Source organism: Neoarius graeffei, chromosome 17, assembly GCF_027579695.1.
Source record: "Neoarius graeffei isolate fNeoGra1 chromosome 17, fNeoGra1.pri, whole genome shotgun sequence".
Taxonomy (NCBI): Eukaryota; Metazoa; Chordata; class Actinopteri; order Siluriformes; family Ariidae; genus Neoarius; species Neoarius graeffei.
This window is the reverse complement of record NC_083585.1, coordinates 33,291,144-33,303,171: the sequence shown is the minus strand read 5'-3', so window position 1 is coordinate 33,303,171 and position 12,028 is coordinate 33,291,144. Positions and strand designations below refer to the sequence as shown.

The following is a 12,028-nucleotide window of genomic DNA, read 5'->3' as shown; positions in this document are numbered from 1 at the left end:
ACAAGTCGCCAGGTCATCACAGGACTGACACATAGACACACAACCATTCACACCTACGGTCAATTTAGAGTCACCAGTTAACCTAACCTGCATGTCTTTGGACTGTGGGGGAAACCGGAGCACCCGGAGGAAACCCACGCGGACAACATGCAAACTCCGCACAGAAAGGCCCTCGCCCGCCACGGGGCTCAAACCCGGACCTTCTTGCAGTGAGGCTTCAGCGCTAACCACTACACCACCGTGCCGCCCCTTGATTAATGTAAGAAAAATAAATGTCCTCAAATAGTAATCCTATAATTCTTAAGAATTAACCATACTTCTTTTCTATAATACCATGATCAACAAACTCTCTGTACAGGCTGTTTTAACACCTTTAGGTCCAAACGAAGAAAAATGGGCTCAAAAAGCCTCAGATTTTTGAATGGAAACCTGGCGGGGGGGAGATAAATAAATAAATAAATAAATAACCCAGAGATTCAAGAGATTTGTATTGCTGTTAATAGTGACGTCTGTGCGCCCGAGCGCTCCCTATGGCCATATTATTATTATTATTATTATTATATAAAACCAAACACGGCGCCGTGTTATGGGCGTGGCTGTTGTTTCTACGTCATTGTATTTGATTTGTGACGCGAGCTGTGACTCCGCCCCGCCTTTTGCGAGGAAGGAGGAGGGATGCTGGTGAGGGGGGCGGGGCGTAGGAGGAGTCACGGAGTCAGAGCTGAGCCCACGTGTGACGCGCGCATTCCCGGCTCAGTGCGATTCGCTTTCGCGGCGCTCCGGGCTCCGTTCGCTCCGACTGCGTGCGCGCTTTTTAGTTTTGCTGCGTGTTTTTTTTAGTTGTGCGGTTTAGCGATGGAGGGAGACGGGAGCAGCCAAGCCACGTCCGGGAGTCCGACTGATTCGCAACACGACCCAGGGTAAGAGCGCGCAATATAATATAATAATAATAATAAATAATTATAATAGAAATACATTTTTATACTAGAATAACAGCACTTCACTGTCATGTCATGGTGCACGAGCGCGTTACAGAATGCAATAAGCAGCTTGTTTTGTTTGAGCGCGCGCTGCTCGGAACGGTGCAGACGGGCACGAAAGCCCGCTTCCGGGGAGCTCGCGCTCAGCTACACCTTTGTTTGTTCGGCGCGGTGTTGGAGTGTGGCCTGTCCCCCTCCGCCACGGCGCTCGGTCAGGGTTCCGGCTACACATCCCACTCTGTGCGCGGCTTATTATGGGGTGGGCTAGCTGAGTTAGTTAGCTCCACGTCAAAATGGCCGATGTGACATCTGGACTCACTTGTGCTGTGTTTTCCTCTTCCAGTAAAATGTTTATCGGTGGCCTCAGCTGGCAAACTTCACCAGGTAAGAGCGCTGGAGCACTCCTGTCCTGTCCTGTCCTGTCCTGCTGTGTTGTGTTGTGTTGTTGTGCAGTGCGCTGTTCAGGACGCCAGTCTCTTATGCTTCATTTCTAGTCATATGAAGTCCTCTATTCGACCCCTACATGCATTAGGGGTTATTTAAACACACACACACACACTAACTGCACTTGTTCCGGTTGCTTATGTGCCGTTTTCCTCTTTCCCTTCTTCTCCTCCTCCTTCCAGACAGCCTTAGAGACTATTTTAGCAAATTTGGAGAAATCCGAGAATGTATGGTGATGAGGGATCCCACGACCAAGCGCTCCAGGTAGGCAGAATCCTGTGTGTGTGTGTGTTGTGAATGATTCCGTGTCAGGAACACACAGAGCGACACTTTTCCGACCCACTGGATCACTCAATACACTGACATTGAGTTTCAGGAGCGCGCACGCGCGCTGAGTGCTAGTTCTTATTTAGCCTGCTGTTTCCACACACACACTGTTTCTTCTGCTCTAAACCTAGTGCCACTGCTAGGCTCATCAGCTGCTCATGTGGTGTGTAAAAGTGACCAAACATCCTGTAAATGCACCTGAAACACAAAGGGTTGTTTTACAAAGTTTGTGTCCAAAATTCAAATTGATTCAAACTGGTTCTCGTACCAGTTTTTAAGAACAGATTTCAGGTAATTTTTTGACGTGTGTGTATGGTAGTTTTGTGTAATCTGCTATAAGATGGGAGAAACAAATGAAGTGATTCTCAGAGAGGACGTGTTTTTTTTTTTTTTGACAATTCAGAATCCACGACTTTCATAGAGCTTTTAAATATAAGGCTGTAAGCTTTGTGTTAGTTGTCTCTGATATTTGTGTCCCAGTATCTTGACCGCATTTCAGGATGAAAATAATCATTTTAGATATGTTATTTTATATTGAAAAATTAGCTGTCTCGGAGAGGACTTTTTTTTTTTTTACACAATTACATACTAATTTGATCAGAATAGTCTGAAACCTTACTGGCATTCAACATTAAAACTTAACTATGTTTCCAATGATATGGAACCAAATATGTGTTTTATGGTATAAAGAATGATTTAAGTGCATCCCTTTTGGACCTACCTGTGGTCAAAAAAGCACTTTTTCTAAATGATACGAGTAATTTTGCTAAATATGACATATATTGCCATACATTCACCAAAAATAACGTTATCACCAAATTTTTTTTTGCATGGTAAATAGAGCTATCACAGGGCTACAATAAACAACCAAGTTTATTTAGTCAAGCCTTTTGATATTGAAGATAATAAGTGTTAAATGTCATTTTTAGCTTGCGTACCCTGATTGTAAAACAACCCAGGACTCAAGTTGATCTCAGTAGTCCTAGTTACTCATATCTATGTTTTATCTCTCTCTCTCTCTCTCTGTGTCTCTCTCTCTCTCTGTGTTTATTTTTGCAGGGGATTCGGGTTTGTTACGTTTGCGGATGCAGCCAGTGTAGACAAAGTTTTAGGTCAACCTCACCACGAATTAGACTCAAAGACGGTATGTTTCCTTTTCCTGGTCTTTGTGTGTATTCATTTCCTGTCCTGTTTGATTCCTACATGACATTTCTGATTGTACTACACACACACACACGCCAAGAAGCTCTCGATGCAGAAAGGTGGCTCTGTAATGAACTCTTTCGCCCCATTGTATTTGACTCGTATCTTGAAAGGTCAATAGGATCACTGACTCTCTGCGCTTTCTTACCGCATACTGCTAGAGATGTCCGATGTTTGACGTTTGTATGTTTAAATTAATCAGTGTTCCCGTTTTGAAGTAGTGCCAAGTCAACCTCAGCTGCACACAGACAGTGATGTATGACTTGAGTGCCTGTTTTACACTTTAGACGCACGTGAGCTGATCATAAACCATACGTCACTGAGACACGGTTGCACGTCTGTCACTGTGGTTCAAGAGTTGTGCAGTTGTAAAGATGCATGTCTGGTTTCTCTGGATTAAGCATGGAGCATGTTTACGTGAAGGTGACCATGTGCTTAAGAGATTGTCTTGTTCACTTCATTACGATTTAACAGAATATATCAGTTATTTTTATTCTAATATGTGTTTATGTCTGTATTCATTTTTTCATGTCATTAATAACACGTTTATTTGTTTCTTTCTTATAATTTTGTCAAAGATACTCCATTTTATTTTTTTGCACACCTTTAAAATAAAGAATGAAATTTTCCCACAATCTGCAAAGATTTGTGTTTTTATACTTAGTTATGATAGTGTAATATATATATATATATATATATATATATATATATATATATATATATATATACACACAAGATGTTTTAAATATCTGAAAGTAAGCTTAAGGCTTTTGTAGTTTTTATATATTTATTAAAGTGTAGTAAATACAAATATGTGCCAGTCTGCCAGTTTTCTCAGGATGTTTACAAGAGACAGATTCTTTAAAACCAACACCATGTTTCTGTTAGTCACACTGCAAGCAAGATTTACACACTTCCTCCAGCAAAGTGAATTTCTTAAGATTGCTGTATAGGTCTGTTTGAAAAGTGCACTGAGAATGCACTGACATTTTTCTGTTCCAGGGCCAGTAAATGTTTCACATTGCATTTCAGCAGCTTTAATATTTTGAGGTTTGTCACTGAAAAAAAAAAAAAACAACAGTGGGAGTCAAGACTGAGTAAGCTTTGATTTTGAATAGCGAGGCTGTGGACAAACAGCCCAACATCGTTTCTTTACCAGTTAAAAAAAAAAATCCCCTCAACATGAATGTGCTGAAGGAAATTTAGAGTGCAAAAGGATTTATGCTGAAATGAACAAAGGATTGTTACTGTTATTTCCCCAGGACTAAGTGTTATTCTAACTTTAATGTGAGGTACTACTTACGGAAGGTTTTCAGTCTTTCTTGGACTTGCCAGTTTATCAGAGTGGTTTAGAGCTATGGGTTTGAAATAATATACCCTGATCAGACGGATTTTGAAGGAAGGCTGGCAAAAGAAACATGATCAAACAAAATATTGGTTTTGTATTGTAATTATAAAAAAGTATCTAATGGAATACAAAGATTAAAAATTAGACACAAAGTAGTGATAGTCTTTGTAAATTAAAGTGTTATCACTATTAGGCGACCCACTAATTTATTTATGCATTTGTTTATTTATTTAAATCAGTCAATCCTTGGTCTTTAGGAAACTTTAAATTGAGCAAAAGTTTTAAAATCTAAATTTAACTAACTGCCATTTTCACTTTTATTTTACTTTATTAATATTGCACTGCTGTTTTGTTCCTCACATGGACCATATTTTGCACTTCATTTTCGTCTTTCTTCTCTTCTCCGTGTTTGATTTGTTCAAACGAGGTTACGATGCTTAAATGAGTCTTCTGTTCAATTAGTTTCTTGCACCGAGACCAAGGTAGATTACTGTGAGTAATATTGTTGCCCTTGTTTTAAAGCAATCATAAATATGATGTATTAAAATGTTGCAGATTATTAACAAGTATTGTGAGCGTGACGTGTCAAGACAAGAACAGAAGAGAGGAATATTGATGTATGAAACAAGCTAGACATATCACAGCCACACATCAGTTAAGTCAGTAAACTCACAATGGTGGCATATTTAAGGACACATGGCTCAAATAAGCATTAAAAACCCATCTGTTTTGAAAACTGGGCCGTTGTAGCTCTAAATCCTGCGCCTGTCCGATATTTCCGATGACAAATCTGGGTCAGTTGCATTACATAATTGCTCTGTACAGACAGGCGTGTAGGATTCTGGCTCAAAAATAAAAAGGTCAAGGTTTTTGTGATGTTTGCAGTGTTTTTGAATGAGTGGTGAAGAACATGAAAAGCACTACAGTGAGCATTAGCAGCCATGTGTCCAGGATTGAGAGAGATTGAGATCACGAGGACGGCAGTGAAGGAGGCTGAAGCAGGGATTACTGCGGCTCGGATCGTGATGTCATACCCTGAGCTGAGCCATGGCTCAGTGGTTCAGTCCTGAGGTGTGTGACCTCATTCGTAGAGGTGAAGCCTGGAGCTGAAAGGCCCGACTAACACAAGAGAAGAGAAAATAAAGATGGAAAAACTAAAGAGCAAAATGGCAGTGCAGGGAAAATCCTGTCTAAAACTATCTTGTCGAATCTTACTGTTTATGAAAATAAAGCTGCATCAAGTACTGTACATTCAGCCTACAATTACTGATTCTTTCCTTTTCTCTCTCATTTTTTTTTTAAAAGTTTGTTTTACATTTTTGGTTACCATTTACTTTTCCATTCTGTTCTGTTTTATTCAGATATTCTATTTAAATACAAATCTGCTACACATAATTAACTTCATTTTTAAGCGTGCACATTTTGTGAACATATATATATATATATATATATATATATATATATATATATATATATATATAATGTAAATTATTTATTCCTTTTTGACTGTTGTGTTGTATTTCCTTTGTGTCCATATATATATATTTTTTTTTTGTTACCACCCGCCTCACTAGCACTGGCAATTTCCGAGGTGCTGAATGTATGAGAATAGATATGAGCTGAGCAGCACAGCAAAATGCGTGACACACTTTAGTATTTCACATTTGATTAAAAATGGTTACATAAGCTGCAGATGTAAAACCTGGAGTGAAAATTGCATTGTGTGTTGACAATTGGTTGCCGGCTGCGGTCCTCTCTAAAAGCAATCTGTTTTAGATTAAACACTTTTCTGGATGAATTAAAGTATAATAAAAACAGCCGAGCTTTTCCCCTGGAAAGAGTCTTTAAAAGGCAGTACATGTTACATTCTATTCAGACCAAATTCATTCAGCAGAGGACAATTCCTTCCCCGGAAAAGCAAAAAGAGACATGTTTACTTCATCTTTCCTTTTGCACACAGTCATGTCTTCAATTTCTCACCTTTTTTATGAAGTGACAAAGTACGAAGACATGCTGTATATTGAAGTGCAATATTCCACTAATGGTTTTTTTTTCCCTCGAGTTTTTTTTTTCTCTTTTCTTTTCTGTTCGATGGAAGACTTCGGCTACAGCGTGACCGCCCTTGCATGCATGATCATCTGACATCATTTTAGTTAACAGGGCATTTCTGTGCACTTATTTTTCCAGCAGAATATACTTTGCCTTCCTCATTTCGATGAATTTAAGATGGAATTCATCTTTGCTTGTCTGTCTGGAATAAATTCTTAACGCTATAAACCTTAAATGATGTCTATTTATGGAACATTTAGAAGGTTCTTCAATTACACACAGTTGAGATTTTCCCATAAACAAGGAAGTACTGCTTATACTGTAACAGACCTCTGAAAAGAGGATTTTTTAAATATACTGTCATGTCACATGACCACTGATATGTCATACAGCTGACGAACAAATTTCATTTTCTTTACATTTTTATATAAGTCTTATATATAAGTTTGATGGAAATATAAATGCTGTACGGTAGATCGCCGGTTGTGTGACATTGTATTCCCAGACTTGTGTATCTGAATTAGAGAACTCATGAGCTTTGTATCATATGTGTATCACATTGCATGCGAGGAGTGATAAATTGCATGGTGTTCTTTGTAAGCTTCCATGATTGATTCTTACCTCTGCTGTTCCATAGGCCTTTTATTCAGACAGTAACCGTCCAGGAAGAAGTCACCAATAATGACGATAATCCCTCTAGAGGGAACAAGGTTGTAGAAATATTGATCCAATGCCTTTTCTGATTCTTCAGCACTCACCAATACAAACTCTGCCATGTCAGCCTCATCCCCCACATCCCAGTCTGCTGCATCCATGAAGCTCTTGATTACAAAGGATGTTTTTGTTTGATATGTGATATCTGATAACTGGTGTTTTTTGGACCAAGAAATGACTTGTTACTTGTGGTTACAAATGTAAACAGGTCTGCTGCAACAAGTATTGTGCATTATAATACTATAACACATTGCATTACATTACAGTATGTATTATATTTATTACAGTATTATATCTTATTTGTAACTTTCCAAATGTGTACGTTATTTACAATATTTCCTTTCCTATTTCCTGTTCTATTAGATTGACCCTAAAGTTGCCTTCCCAAGACGTGCTCAACCCAAGGTAAGAGGCCATTTCCTCTAATTTAATAACAACAAAAATCCAATAATAAAGAGGCCATAATTATTGGTGCCTCTTATAAAGATTAGTAAAAAGAATTAGAATAAATCCACCTTTTTGGTGAAGTAGCTTCGTTTAATTGAAAAATTTATTCAGAACAAAACAAATCCCATCAAGAAATTATTATCAACAAAAACTATTATTGGCATGCCTGTATTGATTGATTGATTACTTTGTACAACCTGCCTTTGCCAGTAAAACAGTACCGAGTCCCCTATAACGTTTTATAAGTTTGGAGATACAGAGCAGGGCATCTGAGACCATTCCTCTTCACAGAATCTTTCCACATCATCCAAGGTCCTAGCCCCTCTCTCTTCAGCTCACCCCACAGGTTTTCAGTGGGGTTCAGGCCAGGGGACTGAGATGGCCATGGGAGAAGCTTGATTCTGTTGTCAGTCAGTGCGTTTACATGCACATCCAAATCGAGCTACTGTCGGTAATCGAGCTAAGGGTCCCAGCAGGGGTGCCGGAGAAATCCAATCCTACATGCACACAAGGAAATCGAGCTATTGTGTGAGGTACATTGTGCACCCGAGCCACAGGTGGCGCTACACGCCCCATCGTGTTGATACACTTCCGGTTGTCGTCATGAAGAAGAGCTATTCAAGAGTATAAACATATATATTCAACTCCTTAAGCTGAATGAGCATGAACTCTATCTCCTCATTGCTCCAGAAGTGCACGTTTCTACTACTGTTGTCATGCCGACCGAGGCTGTTGTGTTTCTCGCTTGTGGTCTCGTCACTCGTCACTTCCGGAAGGGGCAGTGCTGAAGTAAGTAGCTCGACTACGTAGCTCGATAGGGTTTACATGCACTAAGTAGCTCGGCTACAATCGCACAATCTAGGTCGTGTAGCTCGATTACGAGAAATCCAGTTCGGTTCGATTTCAGCCGAGCTAAGGTGTTTCCATGGCATTTAGAACTTCGATTTCAGTCGAGCTACGGCAGAAATTCGATTTTCTCTATGTGCATGTAAACGCACTGAGTGAAGCATTTTTGTGTTGATTTGGACATGTGCTTCAGATCATTGTCCTGCTGGAAGATCCAATCATGACCCAGTTTTAGTTTCCTGGCAGATGCAGCCAGATTTTGATTTAAAATGTCCTGATATTTATGGACCCCATGATGCCATGGACCCTACCAAGGTTTCCAGGGCCTTTGGAGGAAAAACAGCCTCAAAACATCACAGAACTTCCACCATATTCCATTTCTTTTCATTATAGCCATCCTTCTTTTTACACCAAACCCACCTTGAGTGTTTATTGCCAAAAAGCTCCATTTTTATGACAGCAGACCAATAAACACGGTTCCGGTCAAAGTTGTAGTAGCGTTTCGCAAACTTCAGACGCTTATGTTTGTGGTTAACTGACAGAAAGGGTTTTTTTCTGGAAAACCTTCCAAATAATCTGTTGGCATGGAGGTGGAGTCTGATGGTGGTTTTGGAGACTCGGAAAACCCAAGATTTTACTTTTTCTTATAATTCACCAGCAGTGATCCTTGCGTATTCTTTGCCTCTCTTACCCTCCTCCTCACTGTACGTGGGGGGAAAATAAACTTGGATCCTCTTCCAGTCAGGTTTGTAACAGTTCCAGTTGGTGTTCACTTTTTTATTATCGCCTTAACAGTAGAAATGGACATTTTCAGGCGAGTAGCTATTTTTTTTAATAATCATTCCCTGATTTATGAAGGTCAACACACTTCTCTCTCCTCATTTGGTTTGTGTGTTCTCTGATCTTTCCCATGTTGGTGGATGACTAAGGGAATTTGGCCTCTGTGTCACATCGTATTTGTTCCCCAGTTAATCAGGAAGTCATGGATTACAGCTTGAAAGTTCCTACACACTCCATTCAACTCAAAAATACCGTACAGTTTAAATGGGAAACGTGCTTCAGTTAGATTGTGTTCTCTATAATTTCCAGGGCTGCCAATAATAGTGGTTTGTGTTTTTGTTGAAAACAATTGTTTCTTGATGAGGGATTTGTTTTTCTCTAAATAAATTTATTACAATTAAAGGTTTCTCATTTTTTTCAGTGTGAGATGAAGCGACTTCACCAAAATGTGGATTTTTAAAAAAACTTTTTGCTAATCTTTACGGGGGGGAATAATCATGGAGGGCTGTGTGTGTGTGTGTGTGTGTGTGTATATATTACTGTGAAAAAGTCTTCGGCACATGTAAAGAAATGCTGTAGAGCAAAAATTACTTCAAAAATAATTAAATTTAATGTTTCTACATTAAAAAATTGCTATAAACAGCAATAAACAGTAATAAATGAAACAGAATCAATATTTGGTGTGATGACCCAAGACAGTAGTGAGACCAGCTGTGATGTATGGATTGGAGACTGTACCCTTAACGAAGAGACAGGAGGCAAAGTTGGAGGTGGCGGAGTTGAGGATGTTAAGGTTTGCGATGGGAGTGACGAGGTTGGACAGGATAAGGAACGAGCACATCAGAGGGACAGCACATGTGGAGAGCTTGGGAAATAAGCTAAGAGAGATGAGACTGAGATGGTACGGGCACATCCTGAGAAGAGATGCAGAGCATGTTGGAAGGAGAATGTTGAGGATGGAGCTGCCAGGCACACGAAAACGAGGAAGGCCAAAGAGGAGATACATGGATGTGGTGAGAGAGGACATGAAAGTGGCAGGTGTGGTAGAGAAGGATGCGGAAGACAGGGAGCAATGGAGACGAAAGATCCGCTGTGGCGACCCCTAATTGGGAGCAGCCAAAAGAAGAAGGAGGTGTGATGACCCTTTGCATTCAAAACAAATAGTCGTCTTAAGGACAATTTGTGCAGTTTTTTAAGGAAATTAACTTTAGTTTTGTATAAAGTTTTATTGATCATCTTGTAGAACCAGACACATTTATTCTGGACACTTTGACTGCCATACTCGCTTCTTATTTTTGCAGCAAAATTTAGCAGCCTTCATTATCTGTTTTGTCTGAAAAGTGTCTCCTATGTAATATGCTGCTTTCTTTACTGACATACAAAATTTTAGTGTAATTTTGTGCTGGAAAACTAAAATCTAAAATGGTTTTGTTCTGGCTGGATAATGTAGAAGTCATATAATAAAAATCTGTAACAAAGTTTGTACTACAAAAAAAAAGGATACCTAAGACTTTTGCACAGTACTCTGTGTGTGTGTGTGTGTGTGTGTGTGTGTGTGTGTGTGTGTGTGTGTGTGTGTGTGTATATACACATACATATGAGGGTAAGACAAAAAGTTCTAAGACAAATTGAAAAACATCTTTATTTATGAAAATATTTCTCTACATATCCTCCATTTAAGTCTAAACACTTCTGCAAGCCGTGTTTCCATTGGAGAATTCCTTCTTTGTAGAATTATGGGGGATGTCTTTCACACCTTTTGAAATTATAGCATCTGTCTTAGAACTTTTTGACTTACCGTCATATATACACACATATACATACATTTTATATATATATATATATATATATATATATATATATATATATATATATATATACACACACACACACACACACACATACATACACACGTGTGTGTGTGTGTGTGTGTGTGTGTGTGTGTGTGTGTGTGTGTGTGTATATATATATATATATATATATATATATATATATATATATATATATATATATATACACACATACATACACATATGTATGTGTGTGTGTGTGTGTATATATATATATATATATATATATATATATATATATATATATATATATATATATATATACACACATGCACACATACATACACACGTATGTATGTGTATGTATATATATATGTGTGTATGTACACACACACACACACACACACACACACACACACACACACAGCACTTAGTTCCAGTCCACTAATTTGATTATTCGAGCGGTGTTCCAAGAGTGCTGGTATTTCACAGATATTTTTGCTTAACGGCACTGGGATGTTCCACTGTATCACTCCGCTTGTCCGCTGTGTGTTTGAAATGGTTACTCTGGTCGTGTTAGTGACATCAGTGGACATGGCAAATGAGACTGTTCAGTAATATAACTTTTGACTTAAAATATGAAAGCTCATCTGATAAAGATGAAAAGGAAGAAGGGATGCCAATTTTACCAGAGGCACTTTTAACGGGAAAGTACAAACCAATGTGAACTCGCTATCCAGCTAGCCGATGTGCTATAAAGTGAATGTGATTTCTTTGGGATCTGTTTCTGCTTGCAGAGCAAAACATTTACCACATTGTGTCCGGAATATCAATTATTAAATTTGTGTTTGTAGAACTGTTGTATAAAAGCAATATACTTGAGGTTGTGCTGTTGTACTGAACATCAGCATGGCTGTGATAGGTTTTGATGTCTTTTGGGGTTACAGCACAGTTAGATTTCAACATGGATACAACTGAAGGTAATGACGAGCAATTTGACCTCAGATTGCCTATTAAACTCCACAGTTAAGGCTATTTGCAGGGTACTAAATGGAATAATCATCTTACTTCATGAACCTAAAGTTTACATAATTGTCTGA

General features: G+C 38.7%; 1 protein-coding gene across 10 annotated transcripts in view; it reads left to right on the top strand.

Annotated features, from left to right (window-relative positions):
* Positions 1 to 762: 762 nt before the first annotated feature.
* Positions 763 to 12,028, top strand: part of msi2b (musashi RNA-binding protein 2b) — a 456,405-nt gene continuing 445,139 nt past the window's right edge. For all 10 annotated transcript variants that reach the window (XM_060944042.1, XM_060944039.1, XM_060944040.1 and 7 more), the window contains exons 1-5: positions 763 to 920; positions 1,324 to 1,364; positions 1,607 to 1,688; positions 2,811 to 2,895; positions 7,429 to 7,470. In XM_060944042.1, coding sequence (XP_060800025.1) covers positions 856 to 920; positions 1,324 to 1,364; positions 1,607 to 1,688; positions 2,811 to 2,895; positions 7,429 to 7,470 — 315 coding nt within the window. In that variant the 5' untranslated portion in view covers positions 763 to 855. The remainder of the gene's footprint in view (positions 921 to 1,323; positions 1,365 to 1,606; positions 1,689 to 2,810; positions 2,896 to 7,428; positions 7,471 to 12,028) is intronic.